This window comes from Amyelois transitella, chromosome 22 (genome assembly GCF_032362555.1).
Source record: "Amyelois transitella isolate CPQ chromosome 22, ilAmyTran1.1, whole genome shotgun sequence".
Taxonomy (NCBI): Eukaryota; Metazoa; Arthropoda; class Insecta; order Lepidoptera; family Pyralidae; genus Amyelois; species Amyelois transitella.
Genome location: NC_083525.1, coordinates 3,306,694 through 3,327,896, shown reverse-complemented (window position 1 = coordinate 3,327,896; position 21,203 = coordinate 3,306,694). Strand labels below are relative to the sequence as shown.

Sequence of the window (21,203 nt, the reverse complement as noted above, 5' to 3'; positions counted from 1 at the left end):
TCATACTGCGCAATTATATTTTATTTTCATAATAATCATCAACATGATACAGATGTTATGGCTTTGTATTCAAATATTATTCTATTATAATAATAAAAATATTAACAAATATCTTACATCCACTTGAAAATGTACACTTTGTAATAGATCTTACAAAATATTCTAGAGCACTACAAGTTGTTATCAACAGTAAATCAGTCGCCGGTCACTTCATTACAATCACAAATACATTCGTTACAAACGATTGTACTTTGATATCAACTTGTATATTTTAACACTTACATTGCTCCTACCATAAGGCATTAAAGATAGTTTACGATTTTGTCATTTCATTAATTGGACGTAAAGAGCTACTTTTAATGCCCGTTATAATTCAATATTTTGTCATTTTCTATACATATTATTAGTAGCGTGACGAAGCTTTACAAAATTGAAATCTATTATTATAAGCACCTGACATTTTAATTTCAGTGATTGAGGACCGCGACCGAGACTCGGGATCGAACGGGAATGACACGCAACACAAGTCACAACATTTCGTTTATCCTAATCTTCCACATTAATATCATCGGACCAACAGCGTCTCTCGCATTCATTTCACTTCGTAATTTAAGACGCATCAACTTAACCTCGAACGCTATTTTACACTTAATTCCGGTACAGCGAGAGCGACTTCGTTGTACGCGATTCGGTTAGTGAGGTATCGTAAAGCTATTTCGTTATTAGGCCACGACAAACTAAACGAACGAAACGATATTTACATCCTTGTGAGGGTCAGAAGGAAACTAGTAGGGAGGTAGCGGTCCTAATAGATGTCGGGGCACGCGCTCCAGTCCTGGCGCTCCTTGCTCTCCCAGTAGCGGTGGTTGTAGAGGTGCCGCAGGTGCGGCTGGCCGGGCTCGGCCTCGCGCGAGAACCAGGCGGGCGCGGGCGCGGGCGCGGGCGGCGCCCCGCTGGCGGCCGCCGCCTCCGCCTCGGCCTCCATCTGCCGCCGCTTGGCGCGCTGCTTCTCCTCGAGGCGCAGCTTCTCCGCGTTGGCCTCGTTCCAGAGCCCCTCCTCCATGAGGCGCTGGTCAGGGCGCAGCCGCGAGTCTGTGGGCGCGACGCCGTTCTCGAGCTCGTTCAGCTGCGCCGCCAGTAGTGTGAAGTAGTACCACCTGCGAAAGTTTATACAAACTTATTTTACTTCCGAAATTAACAGATTGATCTTATATATTATTATAAATGTACGACTATGCATCCTACTAACTTATGGGATGAAAACATGCACTAAACAATTAGGTGTTAAAAAGGCTATGTAGATCAAATTTATTCAGTCTGTCAGTAGATCAGTCTATTCAGTGGCAGAAAATCGTAAGCCTGAACGTAAATCAATTCATGATAAAGAGAAATTTTCATGCAAGCATTTTACGCTAATAAACTATGCCGTTTGGGTATATTTCGTGCGCAGTGTGAGCGAGGTGAGGCCACTAACTTGTCGGAGTCGGGCGGCGCGGGCACGCGCTCCCAGGCGACGCAGAACTTGCCGGTCTTGCACACGGTGTTGTCGGGCGACGCCGACGTCACCGGCGCCACCTCCACCTTGCTGTCCCAGTAGCCTTGCAGCACGTACCGCGGCTGAAAATATTTCATTGTTTTTAATAAAAGCTTCTGTTCGATGCACATCAATATGCTGACTGCGCTCGTTCACCGTGTGAACACACATAGTTTTAACCATAATTTTTAGGTTATTTTATCATCTTTTAGTATTAACATTGAATACCTACATTTATCATCATTAAGTTCCGGGATATTATTGATCAGCAGTTCACCTCTTTAGGGCCACACCCGCACGCAAGAAGTTATTTTGTTAATCGCATTTTAATGCAAAATGTCTGAGCTTCTTGAGCCACTTAGTAGGGAAAGATTACCACAGTGTGGACCATAGTTAAACACCCAGTTGCCGCCGTAGGCAGGTTTTCCATTATGTTTTCCCTCACGAGTATCAAATCAAGTATCCAAAATAATGTAGGATTTCAATTGAACCTTAAATGCGAGTATTTGTTTGATTCAGTAAGTTATTTCTTTAAGATTAAAGTTGGCTAGCTCGTTCTCGACCGGGAAAAAGCCTTTAAATTATCTACTTGTAATACTATGCTCACCACTCCATCAGGATCCTTGATGATGCCGGTAACTTTCCTCTGCGTGTCCTTGCTGAAGTAGCTGTAGGGCTGGTACTTGAGGTGCGCCACGTAGCCCTTGGCCGGGCCCGCCTCGCCCACGATGTCCATGTCGCCGTGGTTGTCCACCCACAGCTTGCCCACTATGATGTTGTGCACTGTCGTCGTCACCTGAAATTGGAAGAGACGGTACAATCTCTGATCGATTTGCTTACTAGAAGCTATTCTAGGCTCACTATCGCTTGAATGTAAACTCCAGAATTTTGAATATGTAGCAATAGTTTGCCTGAAGTAAGTACAGGCAATACATTACCTACCAGCGGAGAGCAAAAAAGGCGCATCCCGACTGCTCTCCAGAGATTTGAGAATTTATTGCTTCTTCCTACTAGCTTGAGTCCCGGTTACATCGGTTGACCATGGGATCCTGTATTGGGTGAGTCAGTTGACAATGTTTTGCAACTCGTACTAACTTCAGGAGGAAGACTAAATCAGATGGTTCCGCTGGCATTTTTCGTGAAAATGAGAGAAAAGTGTAACTACAAAAACCTTTTAAAAGTATAGTGTAAAACAAACGAGCTCGGGTACCCTGTCCCAGCTGTACCGGCTGCCGTTGTTGGTGAAGACGCAGGTGGGGAACACCAGCGGGTGGATCGTGATGAACTGGCCGCGGAAGTAGCTCTGGTACGAGAACTCCTGCTGCAGCACCCAGCCCGCCGCGCCCTCGCAGTGGTGCACCGCCGTGGGCGGGTGGTGCACCACCTGCCTCCGCCCGGCATGAAGTCATTGTGGGGACTGCTCATTGACACTGGGGCAATCCTCCAACTACAGTCTAGTGGTTCCACCAATTTATAAGTCGCGTCGGCAATTATAGACAGCGCAACCTACCGCCGAATCAAACCGAATGTAACTCGACAAAGTTACAAGTAGGTACATCAAATCCAAAAACAAAATATATCCTGCCATAATGGCGGACAGTGTAGTTCGCGGGTTCGAACGGCGCTGTCTGATAGGCTCAACCGCTCAAATATTTTCACGCCATACAAAGATTGAACTTCTGCAAGGATACATCGGCGTAACTTATAAATCTCATAATGTAACACAATGCGACATTGTTGAAACATCCTCTTTTTTATTTGGAGACAAGAACTCGGTCGGTTACCTCACAAACAAATCGAAGACATATTTTTTTTCCCTCAGGCTGATGTGAATCAGATTTTGCCCTCAGGCATTCACATCAGAAGATATGTTATTTTAGACCTATTCTTTAACAGATAGGTACTTGTTAATGCAGCGTTGCCCTGGTGTCAATAAGCCTTTACATACTACCTATATGCGTGGACCCTGTGATATTCCTACCTGCATCCACCTGGACCCTAATGATTAAACACATATTCATCCTCCACAAGTTTTTGTTTCTGGAACCCCTTAACATCCGTGCTACCTGGATCCGCCTGAACCGTCATCGCACCACGAACCCACCTTCCTCCACATGTACTTGTTCCCGGAGCTGCGGAACATGGCGGAGGCGGACCCCAGGGGCACGACCTGGAGGTACTTCCCGCGGAACTTGGTGGTCATGGTGAACTCCTGCCAGCATTGCCAGCCCGCCTGCCCCTCGCAGAACTGCGCCACCATCGGCGGGTGGTGAGACACCTACACCCCAATTTTTATGGTCAATTTTGCAATTTTGTTTATTGGTTCGGTATCGGAAACGATTTGCCAAAGAAAAAAATAAAAATATAAGTTCTTGTCAAAAACGTTAGATTTAGCTATATATAACAAACACTGAGGTGAGTAAAATAAAGATTTGTTAATTTTTAACATTATAAGTTAAATTTTAGAATAAAAAGTTTACGCCATAAAAATTTTGAATACTATTTCTAACGTACCATGTCACACATGACTAATTATTTCGACTATAAAAAGAAAAAATAAAATTTTAAATATATTTTAAATTCCTTACATTACAAAAACAATTCACCAAAAGCAGTATTATTAAACGGAGACGTTGAGGCGAGGAATGCTGGAAGGAGAAGGAATGGTGGGGAATTGCAGGTAGGAATATTAATGAGGGATATAATATAGCATATATTTTAAAAGAAAATTAACAAAAAAAAATATGACTATAATAAAATAAGTGACTGAAAAAATAATAATAACACAATGTTAAATAATATGGTATTTGTATTATCAACTGTGCCTACACCCTAGTTGGTACTTTTATGCACATAATAAATATAGAATTTGATGGAGATGATAAGTGACGACTGAAGGGATAAGCCCTTTCACTCGTATTTCTGTATCAAAAAGAACGTCAGATTAAGATACTATAAACAAAATAGGTACCGGCTCAAAACAATAAACTTCGAAATGAAAATGATGCATTTTCTTTGTTTGGTTTAAATGAAATTATCCCTTACCCCTCTGTCTCTTTCTTATTGGTGTCATTTGGAAGAGAGAATCATCATAAAGAAACAGATTGACGGGTTGGAAAAAACTAAAATAATCACGTCTTTATCCCTAGCGGAGTAGACATACATACATATAATCACGTCTATATCCCTTGCGGGGTAGACAGAGCCAACAGTCTTGAAAAGACTTATAGGCCACGTTCAGCTGTTTGGCTTTATGATGGAATTGAGATTCAAATAGTGACAGGTTGCTAGCACATCGCCTAAAAGAAGAATCCCAAGTAATAATATAAGCCTATCCTTTAGTCGCCTTTTACGACATCCATAGGAACGAGATGGAGTGGTCCTATTCTTTTTTTATTGGTGTTTATAAGCCTATCCCTTAAGACGCCGTTTACGACATCCATGAGAAGGAAATGGCGTGGTAAGACCATTGATTCTTTCTCATGGATGTCGTTCTTATTTCCTTTTTGTCGGGAACCCCGCGGTCATTTATCGTACCGAAACATTAGTTCATTGAATTTACTAACTAGTTAAAGTGTTAATAATGGTCACTATAACTCGCCTGCTCAGATATGGCGCGCCAGCCGAGGTCGGCCATGCGGTCGCACTCGTACGTCTCGCCCAGCAGCGGGTTGAACGGCTTGTTCGTTCTGAAACCATACGTCACATTTCAACTATTGTAAATGTTGGGTTGTAGGGGTGAGTTTGGATTGTATGGACTTTAATCTGCAGCCATTATGTACGCTAGCATGGATTTATACAGATATATATTTAGCTTTTACTAGAAAACTATAAACGGTACGTGGAGCTTAAAATATTTATGTGACAAGTCAAATTAAACTTTTAAAAAGACTAAAGGCAAAAGTATCCAGGGATCGCTCCAAGTGGAAAGACGTACGAGTAGTCCCTGCCTCTAAACATACATACATACATATATAACGTCAGGTCTACATCCCCTGCGGGGCAGACAGAGCCAACAGTCTTGAAAAGACTGATAGGCCACGTTCAGCTATTTGGCTTAATAATAGAATTGAGATCCAAATAGTGACAGGTTGCTAGGCCATCACCTATAAAAGGAATCCCAAGTTTGTAAGCCAATCCCTTAGTCGCCTTTTACGACATCGACGAGATGGAGTGATCCTATTCTTTTTTTGTATCGGTGCCGGGAACCACACGGCATTATAATGTAAACACGTCACCTGCAAGATGTAGTGGCGTAGGAAGACACAGTGAAGGCGGCCACGTAGGCCAGCTGCTGCGCGGGGTCCGAGAACTGAGCGGCCCGGTCCAGTATACTTGAGTATTCGTAGTCCTCCACCAGCCTCTGCAGCATCGATAGCGGCTCGCTGAAGTTCACAGGGATCGGAATCTTCGAGAGCTCTTTGCCTATGAATATTTTTTTTTACGTTAATACTTTCAATTTAAGACAATATTTTTTTTTTAATTCTAAAGCGAATGTTCAAGTCTAGAGTACCCTAATCAGACGGAAGAGCTTACATGAAGATACTTATGAATGTGGATAAAAGTAAGCAGGGATCGTGATAAATAGAGAAATGTATTTTCTGCCTACCCGTCTGGGAAAAAGGCGAGATTTTTAGTATTAAATTTAAGAGATCATCACCCTCCTTACGTTACCTAGTAGTAAACAAAAATAATAATCAAAACTTAAATAATAAAATAAAACAGTATAAAGTATATTTGTTTGGGCGAAATCTGAAACAGAAATATAAGCTAACCAGCTGTTTGTATACAAACATATAAATAAATAAACAATTATTTTTAGATACGGAGAGTTATCTAAATGTATCAATGAACCACCCATATAACAGTCACAACAGTAAGTTTATCAGCCGGCAATGTTATCTAATGCCAGATTGTTTAGATTAGTAAATCAATGGCGATGTAAAGACACGATTCACTGCCAACTAATTAGAATATATGTAAATTAGTATAGATTATGTACCTAGTCCAAAATCCAAATTTATTCATTCATATAATCACGTTTATATTTCTTGCGGGGTAGACAAACTGATAAACGTTTAGCTGTTAGGCTTAATGATAGAATTGAGACTTAAATAGTGGTTGCTTGCTCATCGTATAAAAGAATCCCAAGTTAATAAGCCTATCCCTAAGTAGCCTTTTACGACATTCATGGGAAAGAGATGGAGTGATCCTATTCTTTGTTATACTGGTGCCGGGAACCACAAGGCTTCAAAATTTATGAATGCGAAATTACTTGAATTTTAAATATCTCAATTCTGCGGTCACATCATGAAGCCAATTTTTCATGAAGTTTTGTAGCCATAAAAAATTGGAAGACTTTTATTTAAAAAAGGGATAGTAGATTGGTTTAGATTAAGATTTATTAGGAAAAATTAACTGATATAAACCATAATCTAAAACCGTTAAGTGGTTTACTTACGTAACCAAAGGTAACTTATTTAAACTATTCAGATAACTCAATACAAGATATGAAATTAAATTTAGCTTAACATAACAAATACAGAAATGGTTTTCGATTCAAGCTCATGTTGTCTTATCTCAGCCAATTGACAATTCATGTCATGATTATCATTTCCGTTTGCAAAGTCATACTACCAATCGTAAAAATAACTGCATCACGGCTGATATCTAATCTCAATCTAGTACAGCCGTACTTGTTGAACTGTAGGTATATGTGATGTTTCTAAACATAGTATAGACGAAAACTTATTTCAGATTGTGACTGAGAAAGATCAGACATCACTGAGAAAGAGGCGTGATTATCTCAATTATGTTTGATGCAACTCGGAAAAACTGTATGTTGGTCATTCAAAAAAAAAAGCTCATAAAATTGGGATTCACTTTTTAGGCGAAATCTTCAATTCCATCATTTAAACTGTATAGGTCTTCACTGGTTTTGTTTATCGTTTTATTCTTAAAAAAATGGATGTGATTAATTTTGGGTGTTTAGTATACATCCTAGCAAATACCTCAACATTAAGACCAGGACATTATATATATGAGGCGTGTTTATTATCACTGTGCAAAAATAAAATTAATTTCCATTTTCGCGGGAATTTCGGAAATCCTCTCTTAGTGTATTAGTAGCATGACTAATATATCAATTACTCAGTTAGTCCTTTGTATATTGAGATGATAGTAAACATATTGTTACCTATACAGTTCTTCATGATGGACCACAAACTGAGCGGGTAGTTGGGCTTGTCGGGCACGCGGGTCCGGCGCGGGTGCCCGTCCACCGTCGAGTTGGTCACTTGCGACACGTGGGGCTGCCGAATTTTTATTAAGGAATAAATTATCATCATTCTCCTGGCGTTACTCCTGTTTGCGAACTCAATCGAGAGGAGTCCGGGAGTTTGGATATGATCCTGGATTGGGTAAGGCAGGTTTTTACACGAAGTGACTCCCTTCTAACAACCGCTACCTTTGCGGAAAATAAAAAATACATCGGCTTATTATTTTAATCTTTGAAATAGCGATAATTGCACGACGACTGCGCGAAAGCTTGCTGATCGTTCAAAAAATTATATTACGTATGCGATCGTTCGCTTACTGTTAGTTTAAATACATACATAAAATCACACCTCTATCCCAGAGGAGAAGCAGAGACTACATCTAAGTTCATATATTCACATTTTAAAAACTTTGAATGTAATTTTTGCAAAGACACTTGCGCCAACAGCGGTTTGGTAATAAACAGAAACTATTTTAGAAAAGTCAATCTCAAACAAATGTTTTTGTTTGAATGTACGATTAAATCTTAGTAAGGCTACTCCTAATCGAAAAAACATGCTGCAGTATAGTTTTAGTTTAGTATAGAAAACAATCTCACCCATATTTTCTGTTCGACTGCGCCAGCCTTAGAGGCGGTCGCCTCCGGTCCGCCCATGGCGGCTTCTGCACGCTCCTTGTCTTCCAAGAATAATACCTACGAACAATAATAATTGTAAATGGACACTCTTCTGCTGGCAGAGTAAATTGGAAAATGCTATTATGAGTTATAATTATTCTTATGGTGCAATAAAGAGTTTAAATCTAAGTATCTATGTGTGTCAAAGTGTGGTATTTAAAACAAAACAGACATATATATTTACAAACATACGTATGATCAAGCCTATTTACAGAAGAAGGCAGAGACTACACCTTTCCCTTTGTCACGATTTTTGCGTACATTGTTTGCTTAATCTTCAATTATCAATCTAAGCAAGTTCCGTCAGTATAGAGAATCTACTTTTAAACAGACCTTTCACCAGAATATACCTAATTTTATCAAAGTACTTTTGTTTAGGTGTTCCTCTTCCAACATTCCCATTTTCACACACTTTGTATATTTGATTAGTCAACCTGCTTTCATTCATCCTCTTAACATGACCAAACCATTTTAGCATTCCCTTTTGTATTCCTTTGACTATGACTTCTTTCAAATCACAGCTTGTATATTTTAAATCTAAGTATTTGCCTCCTTCATGTGTACAATGGATTCAAGTAAACAATAAGAACAATGGCTTTGTTAAAAATTTATTATGCTCATTGGTGGTCAGTGAAACGATCAGATTATTGAAATGGCAAGTCAATTATACCAAAGTACCATAATAATAATATTAACTGGTTCATTATTAGATTAACAATTAATTCTATTGTGCGTTAAAAAAACATAAAATTCAAGATTATATCAGCCACAAAAAACATAGCATAAATACACTGTTTGGTTTGGAAGTTGCCAGCATCCATAGCCAAGTCATCACTACCTCTACATGTGGATTGTAATTGTAATTGACATAAAAGTAACTTCATATCCCTAAATTGCCGCAGAAATCGCTTAAATAACTAATGAATAATATCAGAGACTAACCTGTTGCGTTTCCGTCACAGTCTCACCCTCCGACTCATCAGAGCTTTCTCCGGCTTTAACTTTATTTTTCCTATTTACCTGTAATGGGACATGAACAATGTATGAAATGTGAATGAAAATCAAAAATAGCATCATTGAACCTTCGAATATACAGTATTAAATGCAGCTCGGCTTTATTATTATGATTAATTATAATGACCTTGTGGTTGTTAAAAATGGCTGAATAAAATCGGGCGTCGACTTAGTTAAATGATTTGTTAATGCAAGGGCATATTTCAGACCACAAGGTGTCATGATTTTCAACTTCTTCATAAAAGCGGTTTTCTGTAGTATTTTTGATTACACTATCAACCTCATGTATGATAGTGTATTCTTCGAAAGAATCGGCCAAAGACCTGCTTTTCTATTAATTTTACTGAACAAGCTTAATTAGTCTTAAAATACAATTAGTGTTTCAAACCACAACTAAACAACAAATCTAAGATACATTCACGCCTGTTTCAAATATTCAAGACCAAAGAATTCTAGTGTACAGTTCACAGCATATCAAGTTACCCTTCATGGACACCTGTGAATAGAGGTGAATATGCAGTGAACTTTTGGTAAGTTGATATGCTGTTGACCGTAACCCAAAGAGTCATGTACTCACAGGCACTTTCATTACAAATGAAGTCTTATCATCTCTGGTTGTAGAGACACCTTCTTCCATGGCATCGAAGAACTCATGATCCTCATCCTCTGTGTCGTTACCTTGCCCTGACCCGGTCCCACCTGTGTAACAGACACAAATGATCTTAAACCTTTAAACTTACTGTGTTATTTTCATACTACCACCATCACATCTGCTTAAAGCTAACACGGCTGATTGCAAGATCCAATGAGGAAAAAATTTGAACCATTTAATTATTTTTTTTATAATGGATGATGTTTGATTGATATGTGTCCACTAGACTTCAATTATGATTGAACAGGGGTCAGTCGATCATAGCTTCCTAATGCTACAATTAGATTTTACCTAAAATTGCATCTCAATGGATTCAATTCAAAATCCAGGTTTTGATACTGATAATATAGATATTTTAATAAAACCGTAAATGAGCCTATCTAATAAATAATCTAATAAATTAAGGCTTCATAATAATTAATTGTGTGTAAAGTATAAAACAATAATCAGTACAGTTCTATAATGAAGCAATCTATTAAACATTTGAAAAACAAAATAATATGCAAAATAAAAAAAATATACCTCTCCACTGATAAAAAATGTTTAAATAATAGTTAAACCATTCCTTTATAACAGAAAACATAGAAGACATTTCTTGTTGTGCAAGCCAAATGGATGTTTTGGTACCTACAACAGGAGATAATAAGTGTATGACACAATGCCCTGTATTATAATACACATTAGGGGAACATTCAACTGTTTACAATCCCCTATAGATATTTATTTTGGACATTAAATGAAATAAATGATTTTTTTTTATTTGAACATTGAACAAAATATTCTCTCGATAGCAATAGACATTCATGGTTTGTACACTGAATTTTGCAGAAAATTAACCAATATTCCCCAGTAGGTCTACGAAAAATATTTAAAAATTAAATTTGCTTGCTGTCTTATAAGAATTCTACACATTATCTTATTCCCCATTCATATAATGAATCAGTGCTGGTTAGAAATGTAATGAGATTTGTGCTTGGTGTAAACATTTAACAGTGCCATTCAATAATATCGGAGCCACATCAATATACACCTATTATATGTACAAACTAACTAAACACTTGGAACCAACTCTTCTATAGTTTGTCTCACTTTAATATGTTGGTAGGTATATGTAATTGTTGATTGAGTAGATGATCATTCCGTACATGTAGCAAAGAAATCACCCAGGCGATGCGTGAATAGTGCTGTGTCTAACAGTATTTGCAAACACAACCTCTGTTCTAGATGACACAAGCTTGCCAAACCAGCCAAAGGGACATTTGTCCCCACTTACCGCCCATGATGTATTATATTGATGTATCATCCAAAATTAGTCATATGATATAACCATAAGCACATAATATTTATAACCGAAACAAAATTACTACACAAGGCCAAGATCACAATACGAACGAGATCACACAGGAGCTCTTCACATAGGAACTACCAAAAGAAAAATAACTCTGCGTACGCGGCAGACGAGACGATAATTAAATAAACGAATGCAAAATATTGTACCAATTACTATTGCTACGCTTTGAATAGCATAGCAACCTTGAGAGGGTACATTATACTCAAAAAATCTACGAAAAGAGGACCGTCAAAGAATTCGTATCACGATATTTTACGTACCGACAAAAATATTTTTATTGTATCAACATTTTACTTAATTTTTAAGCACTTTTCGCACAAATATTACTTTAAATTTAAGAAAAAACTAGGTATTCAACAATTGCAAATTTTATTTTCTTTCGATTTTTCACATCCGTCATCCACAAAACCAAACCAACCATCAATTTATTTACGTTCCGTTCCGCACAAACAGAATACTGCCATTAGACATTGACATAGTTTTTTCTTTTACTGTACATCACTGAGTTGTCATTGTAGTATTTAAGGATTAATTAAAATAAGAAATTATTATAATATATCGATTATAAAATATAATATATAGTTGATTAAGACATTAACAGGTAAAAAATTACTGTCCGTAACTGCGGGTTAAAATATTGTGACGATCTCGATATATGTGCATAAAACGGAACATGTACGTAAATGTCAAGTCAATACTATTTCATGGCTCATTGAGGCTTTCACCTGTGATTAGTGCGAGTATTTAGTACACTAAACTAAACAGTTACATGAGGTACCTTTATTTATTTAAAACTTTATGGCACAAAAACAAATGTACAAAGGGCAGAGTTATTGCCGTTTGGCATCCTCTCCCAGTCTACCAGCTGAACAATCAGAAAACCTTTAAGTCGGTGGTGCGATAAAGTGCACATGCATACTGGAAAATACATACATTACAAACAAAATACATAGAAGATACATAGAATACATACAAAATACTTTATAAATACATATACATACATAAAATATCAAATTACCTAGGACGCCTCATTGTCGATCTATCTTTAGTTTATTTTCTTTGAATTAAATCTAATCCAATTAGCACATATTGACGGCCTGGGGGTCTTATTCAACAAAGTTTACACGAAGATTCCTACTGGACCACGAAATGGAGATTTTCCATTACGGCAGGTTTCATTTTTTTTTCTTTACACATAACTAGTGAGCAGCAACATGAAAAACTACTCTCAAACCAAAAAAATTACTTTAATTTTTGGAATCTCATCATCTCTGGTTAAATACACGAATAAGAGTGATGTGGGGTTCACCAATAAAAAATATATATAGGACAATTCCATCTTTTTCCCACGGATTTCGCAAAAAGCGACTAAGGGATAGGTTGATAAACTTGGAATTCTTCTTTTATGCGATAGGCTAGCAACCTGTCACTAATCGAATTTATATCTCAATTATATAATTAATCCAAACAGCTGAACGTGAAGTTCGTGAAGCCGAACGTTCAGCTGATGTCTTGTTTCAGTTATAGGAATATAGCGTGATAAGGGAATGTTGTAATGTAAAATATACGTATATTGATAGGAATAGAAAAGGGAATGCTTAGATGGTAAAAGAATGAATGAAAGCAAGTTCACTAAGCAAATATACAAAGGTAGTGTGAAGACCTAGACGAAGGTACACTGATCATATTAGAGATGTTCTGACAAAAGGTCAGGTCAAGATTCCCGAAATCCGAGTTATGAAATTAAAAGAATCGAAAAAAGTATGCAGGAACGTGGCAAGTGCAATGATGTTGTATCGGCCTTCCCCTGCGGGAAAGAGGCGTGATTTTATGTATGTAATTAGTTGTAATTAGAAATAGACAGAAGGTACGGAAAAGTTTCAAGGTTCTGAAACTTGCATAAATGACTGTTTTCCACGTTGTTTATACTTGCAATTTAAGAACAATGTTAGCTTCTAGTTCGAAAGCGCTACCCTTCTGTCATACAGTTTTTAACCTAGTACGGAGGGTAGATGTCAATGATATAGTCACTTTATTTATTTTAACACGTGCATAAAGCACGTAAAATATATAAAAGTTGGTCTTAATGCCACATGGCATTCTCCGCCAGTCGAACCTTTGGACTAAACTGAGATGGATGCTATGGGCTTATAAATTAAAAAATAAATCATAAAAACAAACATACGTAAGTAAAAAACAGCTACTGCGTACGAATTAGATATACCTACCTAGGATAAATAAAGTTATTTATTATAATCATTAAAATATACTAACCAGAATTGGCCGTGGAGCGCCCTGTGACGGTCTTCTCGAGATTGTCGTGCTGTCGGGCCAGCTGTTCCACGATCTCCTGCAACCTCATCTTTTGTTCCCTTTCATGCTGCAACGCGCGGTTCATGCGGGCGCTCGAGGCGGCCGCCGCGTTCATGAACTCCGAACAAGCCTGAACGGAGATTATGAGCATAAGTCAATTTTCAACCTACAACGCTAAAAGATGGGTGAAATATGACATGTCCGTCTGTCTTATCATCGTAGCTTCCTATTTTTTAGTTTCTTTTGCTAAACTGTGTATAATTGACTCTAGTGCGCGTGCTTTAAGTTTCATAAAAATCATTTTAATCGTTAAAAAATTGTGGAGGGCTGAAAGTGGGGAATAACCGAATGGCTGCAAATATACTTGAGTGGGGTCTCAAATGAAAAATAACTTTTTAAAGGGAACTTAGGTATTGATGTGGGGAATTTTTTAAACCTTCACCTTTTTTTACCAAATTATCTGTTGGAGATGATTAAATTATATGTGTTTAATAATTTAATTTTTATTATATCTAAGTAAATTTTTGTGAATGCACAAACTAGGGAAATACATACTCTTAGGCAAATTGGATTTATTTATTATCTATTTATTGATATTTGTAAGTTAAAAGAAGCAAGAAAAATCTTAAATATTTTCAAGGAAGCCTAACCTTGGAAAAGATTTGAGTGTAAATTATCTAAACGGCAAGCAAATCATCGGCCGTCAAGGTCAAGAGGGGAACTTAGGTCGGTGTCAGGTTAAAACAAATGCTATGACAAGATGGAGGAATATGCCTAAAGTATTTCAAAGCATCTTCATTTGAACATCTTAAAAAATAGTCACAACATTTGTTTTAATTATGCGTAGTCCATGATTGCACACTCACATTCATCATAGCATTGCAGGATATCCTGAACAACGTGGCTCTTTCGGACACCTGCTTAGTGTTGTCCGTTGGCGGTATCTCAAGGTCCACAAGGGACCTCTGCAGCGCCGCGCCATGCCTCGCCACGAGCTCGGAACACGTCCGAAGGTCGTGAAACCTCGCGCCCAACTCCCGCGCGATCCCCCCCGCGTCCTCGCCTTCACCCTCCGGTCCCCCCGCCACCGCAGCGCCGGATGACATCTGGTCTTCATCATCGTCTGATTCTTGTGCTCTTCTGTAGGAAAGAGTTTGAGTTACAGGAAAAATGTGATTTTTATTGTGTTTCAAAGTAACAGTAAAAAATACGGACTAATAGTCAGGCAGGGATAATAGTCACTGGACTAAAAGGCCGCTTTACTGAATGGTTTTACAATGGAATTGACATTCAGAGATAATAGGAAGTTAGAAGCCCAAGTTTTGGACATTTCCCTTGTTTGACTTTTACAATTATGATAATATTTAAAACTTCCGCTTTATTAAAATTGTTTTATTTACATGTTAGTCAGTTAGCTGCGGCTGCGAAGCAAAAGGTCAGGTGTAGTCAATTAATTATATACAGCTACTGATTAAATATCTATTGTTATCATTAATTAAATTCATATTGTAGAGCTGCCACGCTAGAGGAGAGACGCGACTATACTTCCTACACATATTAACTAATACTTATTGGAACTTATAATTTACTAGCGACCCGCCCCGGCTTCGCACGGATGCACAGCCGATACAAAATATATCTCTATTAGATAGAACTAACTAAAGGACCGCCCGCAAAGCGGCTAAGTCTTGCTCACTTCGCAACGGGCCGTGCAGCAGAAATCGTAATATTTTAATTTCACCACAACTTCAAAACCAAACGTCATATTTTAATCATTCAAAGACCAAATACTATCTACATAAACTGTACTTATTGATGAAATTATTTATTTTGATAAGGATTAATAGCATGAGTAAAAAAAACGCGTTTAAATGTAGACCAAAAAAAATTCAAGATTTTTAAATAAAAATGTGGTTGTTGTGCCTCACTCGACATAGATAGGTATAGTGTGTCGCGGACTTTTTTGTAGATATTTATAAGATCTACAATTAATTAAAACATTTTATGGTTCTATCTTTTGTAGTTTAGGCAGCGTACGCAAAATAAGTAACTTTTTGGTTGGTTTTTTTCAGTTTGTGTCCGAAAAATCCAAATATATTACGGAACCCTATTTTTTCCAAAATAAAATATAGTCTATGTTACTCGTGGATAATGTAGCTTTCGAATGGTGAAAGAATTTTTAAAATCGGTCCAGTAGTTTTTGTGCCTATTCATTACAACCAAACAAACAAAGTTTTCCTCTTTATAATATTAGTGTTGAAGTGTACATTGAAAGAATATACTTTGTCTTCTTTTGTTTTTTTTGTTTTTGAGAAAAATATTACAGTGAAAGTCATAGTAATATTTGAAAGTGAAAAGATTTTTTTGTTTGTATACAAATGAACTCAAAAAGTTCGAGGCCGATTTTTACAAAATTTGGCATAATGATAGAACAGGCCTTCAGAAGCGAGCGAATCTGAGGTTTTTATCTTTTATTTTGACAGATATCAGGTACTGAATATGAAAGACAACCTTTTTGTCTCCAGCTTAAAAAAAATCAGTTTGGATTTATTCTTGCCTCCTCTCCAGATAGGTGTAACCTCAATTTACGCAAGAAGGAAGAAGATTCCATATGGCACTGAATGCTAAGCTATGTGTTAATTAATATTTTCAATGATATGTTAATTTATACATTTACATTACTACCTCAATAGAGTCCTCCATTCAAAGTTCATAAACTACTTACAGATTTTAAACATAGTGTTTTAAAACAAAAACTAATTGTAAATGCATTGAGTGTAAAATTAAGTTCATACAAACTTCAGTAGCTGTCTGTAACCAATGTTGCTGTTAGGAACAGTTAATTATTTTAATTACTAAAAATTAGTACTGTCGGCCTATATCTTTCTCTTTTCATTTCAATGTTAAGCTATCAGACTTTCAAGACTCCCTCTGTCTACCCCGTAAGTGATATAGACGCGATTATATGAATGAATGATAAGTCCATTGAATCCTACTACTATTATAAAGGCGAAAGTTTGTATGGATGTATGGATGTTTGTTACTCTTTCACGCAAAAACTACTGAACCGATTACCATGAAATTTGGTATGTAGGTAGCTGAAGACCCAGAATAACACATAGGCTACTTTTTATCCCAGAGTTCCCGCGGGATTGATAGGGTTTCCATGCGGACGAAGTCGCGGGCGGCCTCTAGTACTGCATAATTTAAAGCGTTGACTCAGAAAGTGTCCTTGCTTTACATGTAAGAGAAAACTCTTAATAAAGATTAAGGCGTTTAACATGCTTATCACATGATGTCTCATAAAAAGGTATATCGGAATATCAAACATGCTGACTTTGTCGCCATTTGTGAATAAACAGAGATAGAACTAGTGGTGAGGACATTCTTGTACAAAGTCCACTTGTTCTGTTGTTGTAATACTAAATCCATCACCGTCATAATTGAACCACTTTATCTATATCCATACATATAATAAAATAGAAAATGACCGAAGTCTGTACTTGGAAGTTATTGGCAAAAAATCGATATGGGGGATCTATATTAGACCAGCAGCAGCCAATTTTTAAATTTCTATCTGTACGTTTTTCCTTGGAATAAAATTGTTACTCCGATTTAAATGCGATTTTCTCAAATGTGTTGGCTTGGTCCAACTTAATAACAACAAATAACTTCCCCCACCCCTCTAAGGGGCAATACATAGGATCAGCTTTTTCCGTGAACTTTTACGGCGAACGAAGTCGCGGGCATCAGCTAGTAAGATATAAGATAGAGAATAGATAACTTACTTTCATGTCATAAAACATGGTAGATAGAAGATTTTATCCAAATCCATTATAAGGTTTAGAAGAAATTAGTGACTAAATATCGACTGAAGAGGCATCAGACTAAAAGGAACAAAAGGAGGAAAAAAGACGTGAAGAGGCGGCCTAATTAACAGACATACAGTTACAAGTAAGCAAGAGCTCTAGCTGGTTTGCTAAAACTATCGGTATTTCGCTTTTTATTATGACGTGAAACGGGACAGCGTTAGTTTTTCGAGCGATTAAAACGGCGTCGCGCATGACGTCCTACGAAGGCTAGTAATAGTATCCACTAACATTGTGTTGTAAAGCAGGAAGAAAAGTTTTTAGAAAATTGTAAGTGCAAGCGGCCCTCAACCAGCACCTGATACAAATGTCGGACTAACACTAACATAGCTTTCGCCTTCGCGAGCTCGAGGGCAGTGACCCAGCTCTGGCGTTCCACCTCGTCGTGCGCGCGGATGTGGAAGGTCTGAGTGCCGCCGTTGCTGATCACGAAGGTGCACGAGTCCGCGGTGTGGATCAGCGCGCCGAGAAGGGAGATCATGCCGCGGCAGGTGTGCACCATCTCCGCTTGGTTCCTGAAACAATGAAATTAAATGTATTAGACAACTTACAGCGAACAGCGTGATAAGGGAATGTTGTGATGTGAAAGAAGATGTAGTTACAGGAATAGAAAAGGGTATGTTGAGATGGTTCGGTCATGTGGAGAGGATGAATGAAAACAGGTTGACTAAGCAGATATACAAGGAGAGTGTGGAGGGAAAGGTCGGGGTGGGAAGACCTAGACGAACATATCTTGATCAAATTAAGGACGTCCTGGTGAAGGGTCAGGTCAAAAGTGCCCGAAACCGCCGAGCTTGCATGAAGAGAGTTATGAATGTGGATGAAGCAAAGGAAGTATGCAGGGATCGTGGCAAGTGGAAAGAGGTAGTCTCTGCCTACCCCTCCGGGAAAGAGGCGTGAGTTTATGTATGTATGTATGTAGACACATAATATGTGGTCAACAGTCCAACTTAACAAACTTTGCTAAGTTGCACTGTTAAGGGGTCACAAGGTCTAACGTTGAATCACTACATAGTATAAAACAAAGTCTATTATTATTTTATTCTGTTTGTCTGTATGCTTAAATCTTTAAAATTACGCAACGGATTTTGATGCGGTTTTTTGTAACAGGTAGAGTGATTCAAGAGGAAGGTTTTTATGTATAATAACATTTATAATTTTGCACCCGTGCGAAGCCGGGGCGGGTCGCTAGTAACTAATATAGTTAAATGCTATACAAAACCACTATCAAAGATACGTGTTTAATAAGTGCCAGGCACCACATGGCACTAACCAGGATTTTGAATAATGCACATCAGTTAATTTGCACAACGATCAGCCGATCAGCGAACATTACAGATCTAACTTTCTTATCAGTGTGCGTGTTTCATTTTTAAGGATCATCTCGATGTGACGATTTAGTGACTTACTTAATGCATGATAAAGACTTTTTTGCATGTTCGACTTGATAGCCTCAATAAAACATTTAACTTTGGCTAATGGAATCAACAGTAACACCAATGCTGAGTTGCTTTGCTAGTATCCGAACAAAACAATACACTGACAGAAGAAATTTTAACAAGTGAACAGAGTGCGGTAATTCCCCGAATCGATTCTAAAGCGAACATCAACTTTAGCGGGAATTCCCGAAAAAATGCCTTCATGCATAGACAATGTGAGGGTTGCCATTTGTGGAAAAAAGTAAATAACTACAGATGACGTAATCATCATCTAGACTCCCCTACCTCCAATGTAATCCAAAATAAACAAAACAAAGACCCCCCCCCATAGTGCTTATGTAATACTTGAATGGCCCCTTATCAAACATTGTTCAGTGTGACCTCCTTGTTACAATATTAAATATGTAAAAAGTTTAATGACACTGATGTTTAAAAATATATTTATTTTTTGTTATTCAAAATATGTAGTTCATGAAATGGTTTATAAGATCAATTAATAAAGTATTCTGTGTTCATTAAAAATGTCTAAGATTTATTTAGTGCTTTAACAAACATTAAATTTGATAATTCATACATACATAATTTAGCCAATGAGATAACAATATGTGTTTTAAATGGAATCACTATTAAAAAACTGGGCTTCTAACCTCGGCAGTAACTTTCAAGTCTAAACAAGACCAAACAAGATTTCAAGCCTTAACTGCTGATGCTCAAATTGCATATCCATGGTTGTTGTTAATTTTAGAAAAGGCAAACAAGAACATACAATGTCTACCACCTGCCCCATGTGCAAGTGTCAATTAGAATTTCACATTTACTATCTAATGATTCAACCTTGAAGACTGTTTATTACACCCAATTATGAACACTGAACTCATCATTCTGTATTTGTTTTATACTATGAGTTGCAGATAGAATAGAGGCCCCCTACTATTCAAATGAAGGACTAGTTACATATAATCACATCTTTATAAGCCAAGCCTATAAAAGAATTTTAAGATTGTTAGCCTTTTCATTGATTGACTTACATTATGTATTTTTTTCACTACCAGATTTACAGACCAGTATGGAAAGACTTGTAAGATAAAGAATTATTTCCTTTACTTTGTTACTGTAATAATATAAGCAGGTACCAGATATTATCTACAAGTATGACTTAGAATTAGATATGACATACACATAAAATAATCACATAATTACCTACACTGCAATGCAATAGATTTAAAAAAATATCATATCTTATTATTAAAAATGCAAATTGTGATATCTGTAGGAGATATTATGTCATTGTTTAGTTTGATTATAAATACATTCATATAGTGTAATATAAAATACATTTTCTAGTTATCTTAAGAGCTTGGTGTAATAAAGGGGTTTCAAGGCAGTATGATTCCAGTTAGAACCTCAGCACCACTTATTAATAGGAAAACATCGCTGCGTCATAGCGAATCTATCGTTCAAGAAAATCGATGCAGTATTATGTAGGGAAAATGAGCCTCAGATTTTAATGAGTTTATGAGATGACAAAATATCAAAATATTAAAGCAAACAACAACTTGTATTTACCTGTAATAAGATAACGATCCATTTGAAAGAACGAACCATCTTCGTTGGTAACCCTTCAAGTAATTGGTCCATTTAAAAAGCCACCCTTTCTTCTCTGGGTCGCCTGGAATCGGCTGACCCTTAGGCACAATTGCGTCGGACATTTTTATAATTATATAGCAGAAACTAATGAAAAAACCATAATATAAGTTACTATCAGCCACGTACGTCGACTACCACCATTATCAATTGGTAAAAAAATTACACGCTATTTTCACGATAGAAAAGTTTCCAAATTTGACTTGGAGACTGACACGTGACATGGCATCTGACATTGATACCAGCAGAGCTATGAAGTAAGTCTTTTAAAGACACCGTGACATCGAACTTCGTGAATAAACAGTCACATTCCATGAAAGGTAACATGTTCTTAGTCTGCTTTTTTCAGCTTAAAAAGAGAAGTGACATGAGACAATGCTTTCAAAGTTTTTAAATTGTGTCATGATGCTTTGAGTGTCTACTTAATTATCAATG

The 21,203-nt window shown here is 37.2% G+C and overlaps 1 protein-coding gene across 2 annotated transcripts; it reads right to left on the bottom strand.

Moving 5' to 3' along the window:
- Positions 1 to 20,939, bottom strand: LOC106141672 (oxysterol-binding protein 1). Of its 2 annotated transcripts, none has more exons than XM_060950668.1 (14): positions 20,691 to 20,939; positions 18,006 to 18,200; positions 14,683 to 14,956; positions 13,778 to 13,946; positions 10,078 to 10,199; positions 9,429 to 9,506; positions 8,409 to 8,504; positions 7,731 to 7,845; positions 5,773 to 5,959; positions 5,136 to 5,223; positions 3,639 to 3,812; positions 2,142 to 2,330; positions 1,475 to 1,617; positions 1 to 1,157 (listed from the first exon to the last, which is right to left on the bottom strand). In XM_060950668.1, exons 1-14 carry the CDS (start codon positions 20,831 to 20,833, stop codon positions 806 to 808), a joined length of 2,325 nt encoding a protein of 774 aa, XP_060806651.1. In that variant the 5' UTR covers positions 20,834 to 20,939; the 3' UTR covers positions 1 to 805. The 2 variants fall into 2 exon arrangements, with proteins under 2 accessions (XP_060806651.1, XP_060806652.1); XM_060950669.1 differs by having other exon boundaries at positions 18,012 to 18,200; positions 20,691 to 20,936.
- Positions 20,940 to 21,203: the final 264 nt, after the last annotated feature.